General features: G+C 41.4%; 1 protein-coding gene across 1 annotated transcript in view; it reads left to right on the forward strand.

Moving 5' to 3' along the window:
- Window positions 1–19,884, forward strand: part of prtga (protogenin homolog a (Gallus gallus)) — a 50,470-nt gene extending 30,586 nt beyond the window's left edge. Inside the window, exons 11-19 of the mRNA XM_017704995.2 lie at window positions 12,750–12,845; window positions 13,315–13,501; window positions 14,542–14,669; window positions 16,539–16,709; window positions 17,413–17,592; window positions 17,881–18,004; window positions 18,148–18,283; window positions 18,367–18,465; window positions 18,728–19,884. Of these exons, the coding sequence (XP_017560484.2) occupies window positions 12,750–12,845; window positions 13,315–13,501; window positions 14,542–14,669; window positions 16,539–16,709; window positions 17,413–17,592; window positions 17,881–18,004; window positions 18,148–18,283; window positions 18,367–18,465; window positions 18,728–19,135 (1,529 nt within the window). The 3' untranslated portion in view covers window positions 19,136–19,884. The remainder of the gene's footprint in view (window positions 1–12,749; window positions 12,846–13,314; window positions 13,502–14,541; window positions 14,670–16,538; window positions 16,710–17,412; window positions 17,593–17,880; window positions 18,005–18,147; window positions 18,284–18,366; window positions 18,466–18,727) is intronic.
- Window positions 19,885–21,581: the final 1,697 nt, after the last annotated feature.

Here is a 21,581-nt window from a genome sequence, read left to right on the forward strand (position 1 = left end):
AACATCCAGAACATCACTATTTATTTTATTTATATATATATATATATATATATATATATATATATATATATATATATATATATATATATATATATATATCGTTATTCATTACATTAATTAATTTATTCAAATATTAACACTTTTCTCAGCAAATGAACACAAACTACACAAATAAATAGATTTTGAAAACGTGTCTTGGGTGCCTAAGACTTTCGCACAGTACTGTATTTAAACACTGTATAATATATAATATGAAAGAAGTCATTAAACATGCTTTATCAGCAGCAGCACCAATACCTGTAAATCAGCACAGCCTCAGTATTGTGCAGTTTTGGTTGTCAGTCATGATCAGTTCAGGCTCAGAGCTGCATGTTTCAGATGTTTTGTAAGCGTGAACGGTGTCTTGTTATTCTAAAGCTTTGAGTGTATAATTTGTGAGCTGTACTCAGTTAAACCTGTGACCTCAAACGGTACGCAGAAGGACAGGACAGAGTGGAAGTTCAGGAGATTTGGCTGATAATCTTGCTGAGTTCTTTCAGCGGTAATCTCACAGGAGGTAATGTGAGTTCGGAGAGGGGAGATATATGGGTGTCTCTGTAGGGAGGGTATAGAGATGGGGCAGAAAAGGAAAAAAGGAGGAGGGAAGAAGGGAAGAGAGAGAGAAAGAGAGTTGTTGTGTGAGAGATTTACGGTGGGTTTTATGGTTGCTGTGAGCTCGCGCTGGTGGGGGAGTTTCACTTCAAAGCTGCTGGCTGTGCCGAGTCTCTGACGACCATCCTGAGGGTTTTAATGACCAGAGAGAGAAGCACAGCTCTACACACACAGCAACACACTTGCGTGCAGATAAACATGCATACTGTGCGGTCACACACAGATGCACACACACACACACGCATGTAATACAGGCACACATGCATCACTTTGCATTATGCGAGGGCTCAGATTTGTCGTCCAGTCGTGCATTAACGAGTGACAGCAATGCCAGCAGTGGTTGCATCTTTTCCTGTGTTATGAAACAAACAAGCATCCAGAAACAAGTCTGTTTCTTATGCTTCAAAACTATAAATTCAAGGCGAATACATTTTCACTGACAGATACTTGGTGATGATCTCAAAACACCCCGAATCTTTTCAGGACACCAAAAAAATGTGATTTTCCATTTTCTGTAGCCTACATTGAGACTTTTCCGCCCTTTATTTGTCACTAACAAGTAATAAACAGTTGCAGAGTTTATCAATGTTGCGTTGAGCCTGTATAAAAATCTAAATATGATGTTTTGCGAATTATCACGCCCTTACATGTTTGTCCACAGAGCACAAGCTATGTCAGTTTTTAGTATAGTGTAACAGCTCCTGTTAAGGATGGGCCCATTCACTTTATCAGTGCTAACTACACATATCAGCAAAGAATCAAACATTTTTTCCTCCTCAACAAATACAGATGCTCTTAGAACCTCCCACACTGCTTCATACATCATACCCACTGACTCCTGTCACTTAGTCATGCACAAACACAGACACACACTCACACTCCCTAACTCACACACACTGCTTTTACATCAGTCCTGCCAGCAGAGTAAAATATCAGAGCAGATTTGGCTCGGCCAAAGGTGACATATCTGCTGTCAGTGCATGTAGAGACTTTTCCATAAGACAGACAGCAGGTGTTGGTTAAAGCTTCGTGCAGTTTAACATTAACAGTTAAGACTCGGATCTGGTACTGTTTAAATTAAATGAGTAAATTTGTCACATTCTGGTTAGAGGATGCTTCATACTAATAAACTTAATATTATTATTTTTGTGAATTTATCTGATTTAAGTGTACGCATCATTTTCACATGGACAAAGTATATTAAATGAACACTTACCTTTGGCAATTGATGTATATATATATATGTATATATATATATATATATATATACACACACACACACAATATTATATATATATAGTAATGTGGAAATGTTTACATGTTTTAATGTCTTGCTTATTTCAGTGCAGTTTAATACTGTGTTCTGTTAATATTCTGAATATTCTGTATTACGCTGTATATCACGGCTGCCTTTTACCTTGCTGTTTTACCTCTTACCATGCAAATGCTGTAGCAGTTGTTCTGTGTTTATGCAGTGGTAGGTTCTTTTTAATTAAAACTGAGTCCTCCCATCAGTTTAGATCAGCTATAATGTGGAGTTTAACTGTAATCGACCACTCCTATTTGACCTTTCACACAGGCAGTGGAAAGGGCTTCTGTGTATCGATCCTTCTCCTACTACATTCGAATGACACAGCATAAATTACGGTGCACAGTGAAGCGTTCTGGTTGGGGGAGGCCTTAAGGCGAAGTTTTGGGAGTGATAAATGGGCCTTTCGTTTCGTGAGCGGCAGCTTACATGGCAAACGACGATAACATGCAGAGAGAGGAATGAACAGACGAGGGAGAGAAAGTAGATTATTTTTTATTAAAATGCATATAATTACACACAATAACATCACACAGTAATAAAGTACAATAAAGCCCTGAGGCTTATTTCCATTGTGGCCCTCTTAAGATGACTGTTGATTATCATTGGCTTCATCTGCCTTACCGAATGGATCACAGTACTAATTTTGTACACATTTCAGCCTTTAGGAATATTTGAAACCCAGCTTCCCTCGACGTCACAGGGATTTGACTGTCAGTCCATTTATATAAACACAGTTAATGTGGTTACAGACGGATTATAAAAGCAGGTTGAGAGGCGTTTTTCTCTCTAATGAGTATGAACAGTGTGTTACATGCAGCAGCCTCCTCACTTTCCTTCTCTTTCTCCCTCTATGGTCTCGTGGTATGTTTCTTTCTGATGTGTGGCTGACAGCTATGTGAGGGAAGGACATCGGAGACGTAGTAAAGCGTGTTTTGAGTCGGTGTTTGCTTCAATTAAGACATGCACCCTGAGCAACTGTGTGTGCATTAGGCATGGCTATCCTGACAAATGTTGCTGGTTGAGTATCTGTAAGAGTTTATGATTGGATAACCGGTGAAACACGAACGAGGATAAAATGATTTTAGTTTAAATGAATGTGGAGCTGTGGCTTACTTTTTTAGGTGACAGCACTGGTGTTGCACACAAAATTAGGATTCGCGAAAAAGAGCACATTTCAAATCATGCTTAGTTATCCAGAAACAGCCGAGGGAAATCGGTAGGTTTTCATGTCGGATGCGCAACATAACGAAGTTTCAGATGAGCTACTAAACTGAAAGTGTAACTTACTGGTAACACTGGACGCTGATGGAGACTCATCTTCTTACACAGAGTGGACGATCAGCCTGTTTGGCATTAAAAAGGCTGTGTTATGTCTGTCTTCTCAGTCACGTCTTCAGCGTGCTAAGGCACTCACGTTTCAGATTAGTATCCTGTGTGTTTGGACCTGCAGCATTGGTTTCCCATGGTTCAGATAAGTCCCTGCAATATTTATTGTGTGGTCTAAGGCCTGGTTGGGTTTTTGCCTCATCAGAAGCATTCCTGTTGACAGAGGAGAGATGAATAAATAGCTGGAACAGCAATAAACAAAGGCCCAACAAGTTCTTTGTGGATTTATGCAGCCCCAAATGTGTTCACTTCAGACCAGCAAGAAACTGATTGAGCCTGTGTTCAGCTGCCACTTGTTTAAAGTATTAATTACTTTCAGAATACTTAGATTACAAGTCTGTGTCATCTGTAGTGGTATTGATGTCACACAACAGCTCTGAGATATGCTTTCAGCACCATTGTTAAATAGTAAGAAGGAGATCTATTATAACAGCCTACTCCACAAAAAAGTGGCGGCGGTATAAATACACTGGCTACGTTTACACAGCAGGTAAAAGTGGCCCAAATCCAAGTCTTTTAAATGTGACCTGTATGCGACATCAGTCTGAACAGATCACGCTTCTAAACCGACCCGCATGCACAAAAGAACAGTACTTCAAAAAACCAGCATCGAAGGAGCGATTATGAGGTTCCAGTGGTTGACAGCTGGACTCATCACCCCCGATGTGTTTGAGTTTGCTGTAAAAAGGGCACGTTATTCGGAACTGAAAATGTCAGATTCACTGCATGTGGGCCACTTTTACCTGCTGTGTAAACGTAGCCTAAGTGAAGTTTCCTTTTAAATAGCCTGAACAGAAGAAAACAGTCCAGTCAAAAAAAGCGATGTCAGGCTTGTAAGACATTCTTTTGGTGAATCTTTTAAGCATAAACAGCACTGGATTAATGAATGTTTAGCATTCGTAATTCCCTTTATTAATTTGGAACTTACTGTAAAAAGGGTGGGTAATATTGCAAAAACATGTTCTCTGGATATACAGTACTAATATATATATAGTGATTTTCTGGATGTTGGTCTGTTTGTTTACCCATCTCCAAGCCTCTCCTCGAGGAAGCCCAGTATTATATGTAGTTAAAAAGCAGCTCCTGGTTTGACCAATCAGTGCTCAGTAAATTGAGCTCATGATGTAATTGATGATATTAACGAGTCTCTGTGGCGGCTGTGAAGGTGTCCAGGAAAAATATGGACCCGAGAAATTCTTGTTACTTTTTATTGTTTTTCTGTTTATTTGAATTATGAATACGACTTTATTCTAATGTATATTGTGATGAACTCACTGCTGAGGTCAACTGGTTAAACATTTGCTTAGATGCCTAAAACTTTCGCACACTACTGGATGTACTATGGATCAATATTTAGTTTTCAGTGTTTCATTTTTTCACAGTATTAAGATGCCAAAGAACCAGTAGTGCTGCGTTTTAAAATACTATGAAAACTAGAAGTACAGCGATTTCACTCAGCACATCCAGAGCTGCACCAAATTCAGTGAAACAGAAATAATTATGCTCTCTTTGTAGTGAAACACACAATAATTTATCATTTATCATGAACATGAGGAATTCTGGCATACTGCCCACCCCTGTGTTGTGATATGGTGCCTTTTATCAACACACTCCTAGCACTAGTCCACGGTACTGAAACTGAGCACACACACCCAGTCCAGTCAGACCCATACAGGATCTGGAGGTGTGTGTTTGTATGTAACTCATGTGAAAGGAACACCCACCCCCCCCACAAGTAAACACACCATTGAATCCATTAGGCTATTCCTCTTATCTGTGTAACTCTGTTGTACTTGGACTGCAGGCCAATACACATGCCCAGCTGAGCTTACTGCCTCTGTGTATGTCTAAACGTGTGTGTGTGTGTGTGTGTGTGTGTGTGTGTGTAATCTTTCTGTCACCATGGAAACGCTGGATTAGCACACGTATGTGCGTCCAGTGCTACAGGAAGGGAAATCTCTCCATGACGAAAGCATGACTGTACACATGGAATGCAGTGTTTTGCCGTGTCATGGTTTTTAGGGACTCCTTTTGTACGTTTTCTTTCTCTCCCATCCTGCCGAACACACATTTTACCGCAGGATTTGGCTTGCCCATTCCATGTCAAAGGCCACGACCCAGATGTCAACCCCGCCTACACCCCCCCAATCCCTCTCACTCCCCCCATTCACAGTGTGTGGTATAGTGACCCCAGGCTAGTGTTCGCTGGGGACAGGGATAGGCATGTTAATGTGCTCGACTGGAGTTTGATGTGAGAGGTAACACAAGATCTTTATAAGTTTGCTGAATATAAAAGCATCAGACTTAAAGGAGTGTTCTCCTGAAGAACTGGTGAGCACTAATTACTGTTATCTTAACTAAACGCACTACTCTCACCACACTATTTTGACCAAAAGTGCTGTTTGGCAGACCCACCACAAATGTTACATGTCAAAACAATATTAAAGTGAACATGTAAGTGAAAACATGTCTTTTTTTATTATTTTTAAATATAAGAATTTGAGGCCGGATTCACAAAAACTTTAAGAAAACACTTGTGAAGGTTCTGGCGACAAACACTAAGAAGATAAAATGTTCTTAAATGCAATTTTTAAATAAAAATGAAGAGGAGTTCTAAACTATTTTCTTAAGATAATCTTAATTATTCCTGAGATTTTCTGAGGAGATGCTCATTGTTTTCTTATATATCTCTGCTGTAGGAACAAAACCTCGTATCTCCACTTTTGTCGTTTTTCAGTTTTTGATGTAATATGAAAATACCTGTTGCCCTTTACGTTGTATGTAAATTTCATGACGAATGGACCAAAAGAAACGTCCCAAAATGACTCAGAAAAAAGTCTGGTTCCATTGACTTACGTTAAAAGTAAAGACGGTTTTTTCCTTCTCCTGTAAATGTAAGATTTCAGAGATACAAGGTTTCGATCCGACAGCGCGATATGCTTATTTGCATTTTACCATGTGCCATAAATGACACAAGATACGTTTTGAATTTGTATTAACTGTCATTTCATCTGCTCAGAGGAGCAAAATGGGAAAAAACAGCAAACCAGGCATTTAAAAACATTTTAGCAGACACAATCTAGAGGTGAGGGTGGAACAAACAGCCAACAGGAAAAAAGAATCCCTCTTTGGAAAATACAATAACGGCACAAAGCAGAAGACGAGGATGAGATAAAGTAGAAGTAGATAAACTGATCAATTTAGATGCTCATCTCGTCAACTCTTACAGCCTAAGACAAGTGTGAAGCTGTCGTAAGGCTAAAAACACTTTTAAGAACATAATATTTTTGAGAAAAACGCTTGTTCTTAGAATTTTTCTTGAGAAAATGAAATAGGATAAGTCGTAAGTTATTTGAAGAATATCATTTTTTTCGTAACTTTTTTCTTAAAGAGAGAAAGAACTGGTATAAAACGCATTTAAGAAGATTTTCTTCCTTAAGACACTTTGGTGAATCCAGCCCCAGGTTTGGTCGTACGTTTCAAAACCGGTCACTCCCCAATCCATGCACGGAAACTAAGCTCACAAAAACAGCCTGTTTTGAATTCATTATTTCTGTGATGTCACAAAAACGCACTCATTTACATACATCCACCTCTTCAGCCTACAGCGGTTTGGCCCCACCCATTCACACTGATGTTTGCAAAGGTTAGAGCACCCCAGTCAAATTACATATTTTGTTCATTTCCTAAGTGAAAACATACGGAAACGTCTTTTACAGGGAACAACTTTGGATATACGCTCACCGGCCACTTTATTAGGTTCAGTTGTTTGTTAACACAAATAGCTAATCAGCCAATCACACGGCCACAACTCACTGCATTTAGGCATGTAGAGGTGGTCAAGACAACTTGCTGAAGTGCAGACCGAGCATCAGAACGGGGAAGAAAGGGGATTTAAGGGGCTTTGAACGTGGCGTGGTTGTTGGTGCCAGACGGGCTGGTCTGAGTATTTCAGAAACTGCTGATCTACTGGGATTTTCACACACAACCATCTCTAGGGTTCACAGAGAACGATCAGAAAAAGAGGAAATATCCAGTGAGCGGTCAGTTGTGTGGAAGAAAACGCCTTGTTGATGTGAGAGGTCAGAGGAGAATGGGCAGACTGGTTCCAGATGATAGAAAGACAACAGGAACTCAAATAACCAACCAGAATCTCTGAGGAACGTTTCCAACACCTTGTTGAAAGTCTGCCACGAAGAATTAAGGCAGTTCTGAAGGCAAAAGGGGGTCCAAGCTTTTATTAGGTGTACCAAGAAAGTGGTGGGTGAGTGTACATTTATGTGTATTATAGCCTTTGGATCAGGCAGTGACAAGTGCATTATTAATACACGATTATTACGCAATACTTGCACTTATATTACATTCACAGCTGTACAGAATGCATGATACTGCCAACACAAATAAATAAATAATACACAAATTAACCTGAAATCCATGAAGAGACAGCATGAGCTACCCAATATACCACGTGGCTAAAACTCCAGGTAAGCGTGGAAGGTGGGTCATCCGGATAATGCCTGAAGTCCCGGAAGGCAGGCAGGTAATGTTGAAAGAGGGACATCGTGGTCTTCTCTCCCTCCCCCACTGTTTCTGTGAGGGCTGTAGAAGGCAAAGAAAGAAAGAGGCCCAGCTCGTGTTCCTGCCCCCTGACCTCGGATTCTATAGGAGTTTTATCTGAGCTTGAACTCTGACCTGTTAGGAGGCTCCACCGAGCTTCCTAAGGCTCGGAATCCAGAGACCACACCCCCTTTCATCCGGCCTTCCAGTCACTTCCTGCTACCTGGACCCAGACAGCACTTGTCACTGCCTGATCCAAAGGCCGTAAACAGATTTTAAGTCAATGGCCAGACAGGGAAACATTTTTTGAACTACTGATTGTGGTCAGTGGTCAGCAAAAAGTTGCAGTTGACACAGCAACAGTGTTGATAAACTGATTCATCTAAAAGCGAACACTTCAAATCCACACCTTAAATCCACCGAATGACAGTGTAGTTTAATCTTTCCTTGCTGTATTTGTTTATGTGTGAGCAGTACACACTAATCCACACCACTTCATAACACAAATGGGCCTAAAATTTAGCCGAATGGCTCAGTTTCACCAGCTGTCGCTCGGCAGATGTTTAAAAAGCATTTGAATGTTACTTCCATGCGTGAGCTTGAACTGTGGTCGTATAATTAGCTTAATAATCCTGTTACGGCTGCCAAGGTAAAGTGCACGCAACCTGAAGCTTGACAGCTCAAGATGCTCACTTATTGCACCACTCTTTCAGCTTGTGTGCCATCTAGTGGCCAGTCTGAGTATTGCACGCATCAAGTAGCAAAATCTGCGCATCAAAAATGTCATGATACCGTACACAAACACGTTTTCTGGATATACAGTATCGTGCCAAAGTCTTAGGCACCCAAGACACATTTTCAAAACCTATTTATTTGTGCAGCTTATTTGTTGAGAAAAGTGTTGATATTTGAATAAACAAAATTTATAGAATATTAATTAATAATGATTTATATATACATTTTTCAGTTTTTGACATCATTTGAAAATGCTTGTTACTCTTTATATTGTATGTAAATTTCATGACAAATGGGACAAAGTAATGACCCAAAATTACTTGGAAAAAACTCTGGTTCCATAGACTTACATTAGAAGTACAGTCGGTTTTTTCCTCCTCCTGTAAAGTTTCCATTTTGGAGATACGAGGTTTTGTTCCAACGGCAGCAAGATATATGTATATATAATAGTGATTTTCTGGATGTTGGTGTGTTTGTTTCCCCATCTCCAAGCCTCTCCTCGAGGAAGCCCAGTATTATATGTAGTTAAAAAGCAGCTCCTGGTTTGACCAATCAGTGCTCAGTAAATTGAGCTCATGATGTCATTGATGATATTAACGAGTCTCTGTGGCGGCTGCGAAGGCGTCGAGGAAAAATATGGACCCGAGAAATTCTTGTTACTTTTTATTGTTTTTCTGTTTATTTGAATTATGAATGTGACTTTATTCTAATGTATATTGTGATAAACTCACTGCTGAGGTCAACTGGTTAAAAATTTGCTTAGATGCCTAAAACTTTCCCGCAGTGCTGGATGTACTGCTTTTTTTTTAACCATCATCCATATAATGCATTCAACTGAATAGCTCATTATCAGTTTTTCATGAGCTGAATCAGGTGTTCGGTCACTTGTGAGTGAAAATCTATATAATATATATAGATTAATATATTAAATATATTAACCAATATATTAAATCCATCAACTAAGCAGTGATTGTGCATTAAAATACACAGAAGTGTGCTCCTCTTTAAATACAGACCAAAAATATATTTTCACTCCTAGGAAAGTGGAAGCAACTGCATGCATTCATACACTTACATTAACATTCACAGCTCTGTAAAATGCACGATACTGCCTACACAAATAAATGAGGAGATAGCATTAACGACCAAAAATGGCTAAGACGTAAGGTTGATATAAATTGAGCTCCAGCCTTTTAGTTTTTAAAGACCAGCATGCACATTTTTCCAGGCTTGAGGGTCAAGCACTGAGCGTGTTATTAGATGAGACCACATTGAACAATGCAGGAAAGGCTTAAAACTGCAGGAAAACTGCACTCCTTTGAATTGCGGTTGCAATATATTAACGCTTAATCTTTCAAACCCTAGATGAAGCTGAAACCTTGGAAGTGTGGGCCACCAAGACAGCCAGATTTTCTCAGTTTAAACAAACGAACAGCGCAGCGAGAGCAGTGTTGAGCGCGGCACGTCTCGTCCTGTTCTGTTTTCAGTAATCATATGTTCCGCACTCTCGGTGCCATGAGACATTTAGCTGTCTGACCTCGCGCTGCAGTGCTGGTGTAAGTGGTTGTGATGTGGGTGAGATGCAGAGGCGGGACATGTTTGTGCTTTCCTGCCAGGTGGGAGCTCATTAGGCTGATGGGTGTTCTGCTATTTCCGAGTGTCCCGGGAGTTTGCAGTAGATTGTCGTGCTGTTGGTTTTAGGACATGATCCTGCTGTTTTAATACAGTCCATCAGTTTACTTACTGTGGTTAATGTCAACATTGTATGTGCATTATGTTAGCAGCAATGTCCTTTCTTCCTGCATGAAATTAATATTTACATTTTTATGAGTAAAAATGGTTGGTAACACTTTTTTACAGTCACTTAAGTTCTGGGTGTTGGCCTGGTAAAGGTGAGAAACAAGGTCCAAAATAGTAGGTATTTATGGTGAGACAGTCTGGCTAAAATACACCGAAACGCCCAACAGGTTCTAGGTATTGACTGGGTAAGTGTGCGGTACACACTCTTACGTGCTTTAAGCAGGGAGGGCAGTGGGACGCACCTTCAAGTACTAGGAAAAGGGCAATGCAAAGGCATAAGAGTATTAAATAGCATGTACCTGTCTATTACCTTGAAATGATACTGAGCCTGGGCTGTAAAAGATTTCTTAACTGCGTGACACTAAAGTGAAATTTAAATTTAAATGTTTTTTTTTTTTGTTTTTTAAATTGTTCTTTTGCATTGTTACTTCAAATAACTATTTTTGAGATTCACGACAAACATCTCAGTGTAGTTTAGCTAGTCTGTCGTGTAACTTGCCCTCTTTTTACCCAAGTAGCAAACGGATTCATTCAGAGTGGTCTGGCGTGAAACAGTTCATTGTAAAGAAGAATGACCTGCTTGGATTACTTTGTAAGGATGGTTAAGGAAGCCAGGCGTCGTCATGCCTGATGAAGTAATGATGACATAAATATAGGCTTTTTATTTACTATTTTGAATTGATTTATTTAGCCTTTTTATTCAGAATGACCAGTGAACCGATGTGTGTCTTCTCACTTTGCTCGTGAAGGTCAAATAGTTTAAATCAGAAAAAAAACGTGTTGCCTTAGAAAGGCCTGCGTGTACCCATCCACCAAATATTGACCAAATATTTCTCTCAGAACTGTCAGAAAACAGTGGCTCAGTCACCCAGCAACGTATTCTTTACCGTTTAATGCATTAACTGTGTGTGAGGGAGCTGTTAGACACGTTTCAGACGTCTGGTTCCTATCGCCACCACTGTGAACAGCTGCAATTCGACAAACTTCTCTGTAGCCGAGCATTTGATGTCGAACCACTCTGAATAAATTGGTTCACGTTGCAAAGATTTTAATTATGCAGAAAATTTGAAAAATTGGTGCAGTTTCCCTCTTCCCGTTTTTTTTGTTGTTGTTGGTTTTATTTCTTTTTTGAGTTACTGAGACATTTGTTTCATCTCTTCCTTTCATCCTAGAAATCATATCGTTCTTATATAGAGGGAATCAAAAATCAGAAGCACCCAAACTATTAGATGCTTAATGTTAGATTAATCTCATTATAATTATTATATCAGATATTCTATCTATCTATCTATCTATCTATCTATCTATCTATCTATCTATCTATCTATCTATCCGTCTGTCCGTCCGTCCGTCCATCTATCTATCTATCTATCTATCTATCTATCTATCTATCTATCTATCTATCTATCTACATCCATCTGTCTGTCTATCTATCTATTTTTTACATCTGTTTATCTATTTTTGGACCTTATAATGTTTTCTTTTCCTCCGTGGTTTACAAATTCCTTGTTTAATGGGACATGACATCTGTTTTGTGGTCTTTAAGGTTCTAGAGTGCCGATCGGTGCTCTGCTTTGCATTTGCCTTTCAGCACCTTATTAATCAAAGGCTGACCACTCGGATAGTTATTGAACCAACATCTGTGAAATGGTCTTTGTTCCCGGCTCTAAGGTCCTGACTTTGGCCATGTCACTAACCTCACTATTTCTGTTTGTCTATCTATGTCACTCCCTTTCTCTCTGTTTCCCATGATCTTTTGTTGCCTGATTTAACCTCTGCGACCAGGCTGTGAAAGGGAAGTGACCAGTGACCATGTGGGGTGTGTGGGTTAGTGGGGGATGTACAAGTGTGACTGAAGGTTAGGGCGAGATGACAGGATAATAGAGGTATGGATAGAGAGGTGAGCACTGGTCTTTTGTTTTCTGCAGAGGGAGGAGAACAGACCGGGTTTCTCAAAGCTGCAGAGCATCTTCATGCATGAACACACACATACAATCACTGCCACTCAGAACTCATAGCTCCTTACTGTTTATGTGAGAAATGGTAAAAATCTTCATGATACATGACACATATCATGATATTCTGTTCTGGATGTCCAGTAGAGGCTTTCTACAGTTGATCTAAACCTCTTATTTATGAGGCATAAATAAGAGAGACTGACTGAGAACCACCGAAGGTTCAGAAAACTGTATCATAGCATAATTAGGCACGATAATAATCAAGTTACATCATCTCACCCACCCCAATGGGAGCATTCATATCTGATAAAAACTCACGATTTGTATTCTCCCTTCTTTCTCTAATCCAGATCCCAGGAAGAAATACCACGTCAAGCTCCTGGCCTATAACTTCATAGGGGAGGGTTACCAGGCTGACCGGACCATCAGCACTCCTGGATGTGTCTGTAAGGACCACCACACTAGATCACATTAATGTTATACTCTTACAGTAATGCAAGAGTGTCTGTATGCAGTATAAGAAGTGCGTGCAGTACTGACACAGTTATACTGTCACAGTTATAATTATGCTTCGTGCTTTATGTTAACACACTGTTCTCTTCCATTCAAAATGAAAGGGATACTCATACAATTCATTTCCATGGGCATTAATTTCACTGAACTTAGAAAAGGACATTTACCCAACACACAAGATACACATAATGGCCTTGATTACCTGGATCAGGTGTGATAGATTAGGGTTGGAGATAAACTCTGCAGGGTGGTAGGTCTCCATGACCAGGATCAGGCCCCCTGGCGCAAGACAAAACTAAAACAATACATAAAGAATTGCCCGGCACATTCATTCTGTGCATTGTTTTTTTTTGTTTGCCGATTCACTGACGTACTGTGTGTTTATGTTGATTTGCGTTAAAGCGGTACGTGATCGTTTGGTGCCTCCGCCTCCTCCTCCCCACCACGTGTACGCACAGACCAACAGTTCCTCCTCCGTCTTCCTGCACTGGGCTCGACCCGCCTTCACCGGCGGCCAAACTGTCAACTACACGGTCCGCTGTAACCCGGTCAGCCTCCAGAACGCCTCACTGGTGCTCTACCTACAGACGTGAGTACTACTGACTTGAGGGAGGGAGTGTTTATAGTAGGGGCCTGAACTTTTTGTCTTGGGGGCCAAAGTGCACTGCTTGTGGTGGCCTGAGGGCCAAAAAGACAAAAAACTGTACAAAGAAGACACTATATTTTGTTACGAAAACTTCAAAAAAATACTTCAAAAACACAATTTTCAAAGAAAGTTAGACTTTAAGAAGTTATACATAGGGCAAAAATATTGCTTCTGTTGAAAGAAAACCTAATATCTCCATTTTTGGAGATATTTCCATTTCTGGGGCAGTCATGGGCTGGAAGTTAGGGAACCATCCTTGTGACCGGTCGCTGGTTCGATCCCCTGAGCTGACAGCACATGACTGAGGTGTCCTAGAGCAAGACACGTAACCCCCAACTGCTCCCCAGGCGCTGCGGATTGGGATGCCCTCCGCTCTGGGCAAGTGTGCTCAGTGCCCCCTAGTGTGTGTGTGTGTGCTCACTAGAGTGTATGTGGTGTTTCACTTCACGGATGGGTTAAATGCGGAGGTGAAATTTCCCCGTTGTGGGACTAATAAGGGTCCCTTAATTAATTTAGTTTTTCAGTTTTTGACATAGTTTGAAAACGCCTGTTGCCCTATACATTGTATGTAAATTTCATGAAGAGTGGACCAAATGAAATGGCCCAGAAATACTTGGAATAAATCTGGCTCCATTGACTTACAAGTAAAGTAGGTTTTACTTGTCCTGTAAAGTTACCATTTTGGAGACAAAAGCGATGTTTGTTCTTTCATTCGGTGTGAGTGCATTTCTGGCAGGTCAAATCAGGCTCAGCGCTTTTAGCAGCCCTGGTTTGGAGTGTCTGAATCAGAAAAGATAGACAAGCATAAGGGCATATAGTTTATAATTTTCTGAGCAATAAAGCATTTAAGCTAACGAACTTCAGTTAATGTCTTTAGTACACCTGAATTCTGCACACTCAGCAATACATTCAGTATACCCGACAAGCAGTATGAGGCCATTTAATCATTCTTATCGTCCTTTTTGGCTGTTTGCTGGCTGCAGGGGGGATCAGAGTCTGCTTGTGAAGGACCTGGAGGCGAATACTCGGTATGAGTTTGCTGTGCGGTTGCATGTAGACCAGCTTACAAGCCCCTGGAGCCCTGTGGTGTATCAGAGCACTCTGCCAGATGGTGAGAACTAACCACTAGTTATAGTTATTATTCAGTTTCAGTATTTTTTGCTAGAACATCTATTGCCCAAATCTTGTTGCAGCACAGGTTGACTGTTCACACACACAGTAACAGCATCAATCTTGAAGTCTGTGGAGAGCAATTTGTGCCAGAAAAGCGGTCACTACATTAAAGGTCTACACATGACATTATTTTCCCATAGTGACATGCAGAATGATGGACAAACTGAAAAACAAACTACTGCATTGTTTTCATGTCATTTGACCTCTTTACTGAGAAACACTGCATAACACTGAATCTAATCCAACATTAAATTTACTCAAGGCACAACTGTATTGCTTTCCACTGTTTTTGCCTCAATGAAACATTGAGCGTGTGCCAAAATGAAAAGCAAAACCTCTACTACCATGTTTTCATGTCGTTTGCCGTATTTTTTGTGCTTCAAATGTGTTTGCCTCATTGAAATGTGACCAAAACAGTCTAATGCAGTGCAGATGCGAGTACAGTAACATGCAGAAAATGCAAAACTGAAAAGTAAGAAGATTCATTACATTAGTTTAATGTTGTATGAAGAACTGCTCAGTGAAAAGCCGTATAGCTGCACCGGAATTACATATCAAGATGAATTGTATTCGATTATGACACAAATTCAGCATTTTGTTCTTAAAATGAAAATCCTTGTTTTTCATTAAAGATGTCAAGCGATACAAAAACAGTGTTATAAAAGTTTTGCTGTTCAATTTGACACATATTATTCATGTCACTGTGGAAAAATAACATCATGCATGCATTCTGTTGCAAGTTATTCCACCTTAGGGATTGCACTTGAATTTGGCATGAACTTCTGTCCATAGGAAACCACTGTTACAGTGTTTGGATTGACCGGTGTCAGGCTGGCCCAAATCTGATTTTCTCACCAAATTTGACTTTTTGGCTATACACAATATCTTTTAAATGTGACCTCTCTGTTAAATTAGTCTGAACAGATCAGCTCCTAAACTGACCTGCATGCACAAAGGAACAGTACTTTGTGCATCCAGAGGTAAACAATCACAACTGGCAACGAACGCCAGTCGCTCCCAGAGACTTCAGTTTCATCGTCACCAGCATCACAAGACCGTTCATGAAGCTTCATTGACAGCTGGGCTCCTCACCCAGACTGTGGTCAAGATCACTGTAAAAAGGACACGGTCACTTCTTTGGTGTGTGTCCTTAGATTCTTTAAACCAGGGGTGTCCAGTCTTATCCACAAAGGGACGCTGTGGTTGCAGGTTTTCACCCCAACAAAGCAGGAGGTCCCCTGATGAAACGTTTGATAACTTGGCTGAGACCTGTAGCCACACCGGCCCTTTGCGGATAAGATTGGACAGCCCTGGTTTAAACTTTGGCTTTAGACTTTTAACTGTTTTTTTTTGATGTTGCAGCTTTTTCGTATGTGGAGCACTTCAGAGAAGTCTCTTCTAATTTATATGTACAGAAACATCATGTTTATGAGGTCTCAGCAGCGCAACGTTCTGCCAAATGTGGAGCTGAATTGATGTAAAAGTCGCATGAATTCCGATCCGAGTATTCAGAGTCGCACTGCCGTATAACGGATACATATCGGATTTCAGTACCACATGTTGAGTGTGTTTTTACTGTGTTTTTACCGACACACAGACACACATCTGTCACATATGAAGGAAAAATATTAGATTTCGGCCCCTTTTTCCTGCTGTGTGAACAAAGCCTAAGTGGTCTCATTACTACAGGACTTCCCTCCATCGTGGGTGATTTTGTCATGCAGGGGGCTGATGCGTTTAATGAATTGTGGCTTTCTATGTAGTTGCTCTGGCTGATGCTGATTGTTCTCTCTGTTGTTGCTCTCAGCGCCGTCCTTGCCCCCGGCGGGAGTTAAAGTCACTCTGATTGAAGGAGACACAGCACTGGTGTCATGGAAACCACCTAATGAGCCCAATGTTGCTGTGACACGTTACACCATCCTGTATGCATCACGCAAAGCGTGGGTTGCTGGCGAGTGGCAGATCCTTCAGAGAGAGGGTGAGCAGTGTGTGTGTGTGTGTGTGTGTGTGAGGGCAGGCAGTCACCAGCATGCTTGAAATTTATAACATGCATCGTCTGAGTATGTAAGGCATCTGGGCTTTGCTGTTGAAGTAAAGACCCACTAATCTTTTCAAAATGTCACGCCTTTGAGGAATGGTAGTGATTGCTTATCCACAGAGGCTTCGTAAAGAAACAGAACATGGCTCAGAATGTTCTTTATAACAGCTCTTTATGACCGCTGCTAAAGCTGCACATTCGCTGACCTTCTGTTATAAATCAGACTACTGCTCTGTAACGTCTCCTTGGACTCCAGCAACTCCTGTGGAGCTCAACTGTGAGCATGCACTGGCAGTAAGGCAGCTACAAAACTTGTGATTTATTACCCTTTTTGATGGCAGGTCAGAACTGCTGTAAATATGGTGTACTGCTTTACTGACATCCTGTACATTTCTATTTCTCTATCGACTACAGTAAATGTGTAGAATCTGTTCACGGTGGAGTAATTATAGGATTGTAGGAGCTGTGACTTAATTGCTGCTATTCATTATTGTCTTTGAGCTTTTAAATTCTTTACTGAAAATAATTTTCTCCCGTTGTCTGAAACTTGTAACTGTTTACATCCATTAGGTAATTATTGGAAATGCTTAGAAAAAAAGCTTTGTCTTGCTTTGACATTAATTTACCAATTTCCTTTACTCAGGGAGCATCACCATGGCTCTACTGGAGAATCTGCAGCCTGGCAATGTGTATTTGGTGAAAGTATCCGCCTCCAATCAAATGGGAGATGGGCCTTTCTCACCTGCTGTAGAACTCACTATTAGTTCAGATGGCCGAACCTCTGGACACGCCTCCCACTCTCATGGCTCCACCCATGCCACTGGTGTGTAGGAAAACCTGCAAGGCGTTTGTCTAAATGACTTTTTCAATGTTAAAGCATTGTTGTTACAGTCCTACACATGACTGGAATACACAGATTCATATTTACTAGCAGTATTGATTTACTGTATTTACATGTCATTTCATAATACTGTACCCTTTGAGAGCACTGTGTATTTGAGCTTGCCTGAACCAAGCTGCATGGTACACTTTATGTCTGCTCTTACATTTTGCTGTTTGTAGGCTTTTTGCTGTTTATGTGTGTTTCTAATGCTTATGGGTGTCCCTGCAGTGTTTTCTGATGGCTTTTACCATCTGGACCAGCGGTCAGTGACTGGTATTGTCGTAGGTGTGTCTATTGCATTCACGTGCATCATCATCTGTGTTCTCATCCTGATGTGCCGAGGCAAAGCCAGGTCAGCGTTCACCTAGTTACAATTCTTCTCCTCTTTAATTCAGAGAATCAGCAGTTTGCATAGTTCAGTCCTGATTCAGTGATTCATTTTGTTGAACTGATTCAGTGCTGATTCACTGACTGATTCAATACATCACCTCACAGGAAGTCATGTACCAGCAAAGCCATAAGGCAGAGAAGTCAAGCCCCGCCCACTGCTATGCTCCGAGCCAGTGAAAATCAAGCTGAGAATGCCGAAGTCACAGTGCCCATGATGAGAGAGCATTTCATTGATGCAAAGGTAAATGCAGACAGTAGGGTCTGTCCATCCGAAGATGGCTTCTGACCACAAATGTGTTGACAAAGCATGTATTTCGTCCTCAGGGTGGGACAGATTTGATCATAAACAGTTACGGCCCCATCAGACCTACAGCTGAGACGAAGAAGGAACAGAGATGGAGTTTATTTTGGAAAGAAAACAAGGTATGGCGTAGTGGACAAATCCAAGTGTTTACGGACACATATTTATATGTTTATTAATATATGTATTGCCCAGCGTTACTAATTGTCTCTCAGGAAGGGCGTTGAAGTAAGAAATCACTCACACTTTTCTCACCAATTATATTTTTCATCAACGAATGACGTAATGTAAAAGAAAAACCCTTGAATAATAAATCTAGTGTTGAAAGTAGTGAAAATCTTTCTCTCTTTTTCCCCTCCTCATGTCCTCGACCTCTCTTGGCAGGTAAAGAACGTCCCCGGAGGTTCTTCCATGTATCAGCCAGGCACCACTCTGCTGCGCTACTCCGACGAGTCACCTGGAGCGTCATCGCTACAGCAGCCGTCTTCCCTCCACGCCCTGCTGGGACCACAAGGGGGCGACACAGAGGGCTCCCACTCCAGCGAAGGCAGCCACGAGACTGGAGACTCAGGACGCTACTCACACGACGAGACAGAGATGACCAACCTGTCGTCGAGCGCCAGCAGTCGTCCCGCGTCCCTCAGCAAGGAGGAAAGTGGGGGTTCAGAGGGACGCCCAGATCAGGCGCGTGAGCCGTACCTCACTGTTGAGCTAGAGGAGATTACATCGCCATCTGCTGGCCGGGAGGAAGTGAGCAGTGGTGAAGCTTTTGTAGCTGTACTTGCCCTCTAGTGGTGAGCTGTTATTAATGCTCATCTTCCACAACACTTCCTACCTCCTCTCTGCTTCAGTGGACTAGTAAGCAGAAGCCCCCGAACCACGCGGCTGCTTTGAATCACTCTTTGGTTTGGCTGTTCAGAGCCCTCCGTTTCAGTGAATGTGTTCTTTTCTTTTCTTTTCTTTTTTTTTAAACATTTGTGTTTGAAAGGAAAAAAACCCTCACCCACCGTGAATGTTTTTGAAAAGATTGTCCGAACAATGTGAAGTGTGCGATGTTGCATTTTCAGACGTTATTTAAGTGAGTATATCACTGGAGGAGGAGAGGTGCCAGAGCCTCTCTCTACATTATTAAAGGGATAGCTTCAGCCGAAACAATGCTGATGTGGCTAACGGTGAATCAGTGTGACAGTGGTGACTACTCGCTTCAGTTTAGCCTTAACCACATCAACATTTGTGGCAGCCGAACTATTGTAGTTTACCACATGTTAAACTCATGTACAAAAGTCAGAGACCGCCCTTCATTTATTTTGTTTCCAGTCGAAACAGCCGTTTAAGTACAAGCTCATTTTTTCAGCCTCGGGAATGAAGCAGGAAACATATTTTTAAAGGAAAATGGCACAGAAGCCTCAACAGCTAAACTTAATATCATTTTGTCAGTATTTAATGAGCCAATCTTTACCTTTATTACACTCCCATTCTTTTCATGAGGCTCCCTTTCAGCTCAGAGAACCTGCAGACGCGCCTCCAAAGCTCAGTCTTAGAAGCTGGTTGATGATTTCCTGAAGTAATCAAACCCATTCCGTGGTGCTGAGGTCTGGACTCTGGGGTGGTCAGTCCATCGTTCAGCTTCTTTGTTTGATGTGTCCGTCTCCTTTTCTCAGTGAGGTTCTTCTTGATCAGGGGGGCAGTCGTGGGCTGGACGTTAGGGAATCAGCCCTGTGACCGGAAGGTCGCTGGGTCGATCCCCTCAGCTGACAGTCCATGACTGAAGTGCCCTTGAGCAAGGCGCCTAACCCCCTATTGCTCCCCGGGCGCCGTGGATAGGGCTGCTCACTGCTCCGGGCAAGTGCGCTCACTGCCCCCTGGTGTGTGTGTTCACTAGTGTGCATGTATGTGAGTGTTTCACTGCACGGATGGGTTAAATGCAGAGGTCAAACACAGTGACAAATGGTTCATTCTAGCTACACATCCTTTCAGACCCACAGCACTGAGTGGTCTTCTCACAGTGGAAGGATGGACAGAAACACCTGTGGATGTTTTCAGATCTGAAGCAGCTTGATTTTCTCCTCGCTCTCAAAAATCAAAGCTTTAAGCGCTGTTTATCTGATGGGGGCAGTTTTGGTGTCCACCAGGTCTTCCAGGTGGTTGTGAGGAGCTTCATTTTCTCTGTAGCTTTTAATCAGTTTTTGATCACCATTGTTTTCACATATTTTCCATTGACTTCTCCTTTCCTAATGCACATCTAACCTAATATCTCCTCAACACAGTGAGTAATTTAACATATTTAATGCCCGTTTTGACTGGAAATCAAATGAAGGGTGGTCTCTGACGTTTGCGCAGTACTGCATATATATTTACTATCTAATTATGCGCAAGTTATGTAATGGGCCTCCCCATCAACATGACAGGTTAGACTTCCTTACAGCAATAATGTTGCTCCTGCTAGCTCAGAGTTTGTCTGTCCGTCTGTCTGTCTGTGTTTGTTTGTTTTTCAGTCCTGAAGTGGGACTGTAAGAGTAAAAAGCCTTTGTCACATATTTTTTTTCTACAATCTACCTCAAAGTTCCCGAAAGCTGAACTTTCAACCTTTTATTTCACTCCACATTGATCAGGTGATGATGTACTTGAAGTCATTTCATCTGCTGCATAGATCACCAACGTTCTCAGGTTCGTCATATGAATGTGTGTGTTTGTTAACGTATCCGTGCTCTTACAGTCCCCGTCTTAAACTACCTCGTTTTAAGCATTGTTGTGTTAATTAGTGTTTTGGTTGTACTCAACTCAGGGACTCAAGGTTTAGTACATTTGAAAAGCCATGTGATGTTTGAAGGGACATGGTTTGTTTTTGACAGGGTATCCATGTAGAGCTGGGCCGCGTTTGCTAGGCTGACTGCCACTGACCTCTGTTGAATGTTTGTATAGTATTTCAAGGCAGTTTTAATGCAGATGCACTCTCTCACATGGAAAGGCCTTTCAGTAGGAATGATATGTCTGCGGTAGACTCGGTTTTCTTTTCCAAGTTAGTTTTCTTCATTTTCTCCTTCTTTCCCAAAATGCCAGTACCGGCATTGGTTCAGTACGGCAAACCTTAAAGGAATGCTTAATGCCCAAAAATGATAATGATGAACAAAAAAACGGTCCGTCATCGCCCCAGGCCTCACAAGCTTTCCTGCACGTTTTAGCATTAAAGCTCCATGTTAGCACTTTTGGGCAAATTCCTTTAAAGGCTTCTTTAAAC

Source organism: Pygocentrus nattereri, chromosome 7 (assembly GCF_015220715.1).
Source record: "Pygocentrus nattereri isolate fPygNat1 chromosome 7, fPygNat1.pri, whole genome shotgun sequence".
NCBI classification, from domain to species: domain Eukaryota; kingdom Metazoa; phylum Chordata; class Actinopteri; order Characiformes; family Serrasalmidae; genus Pygocentrus; species Pygocentrus nattereri.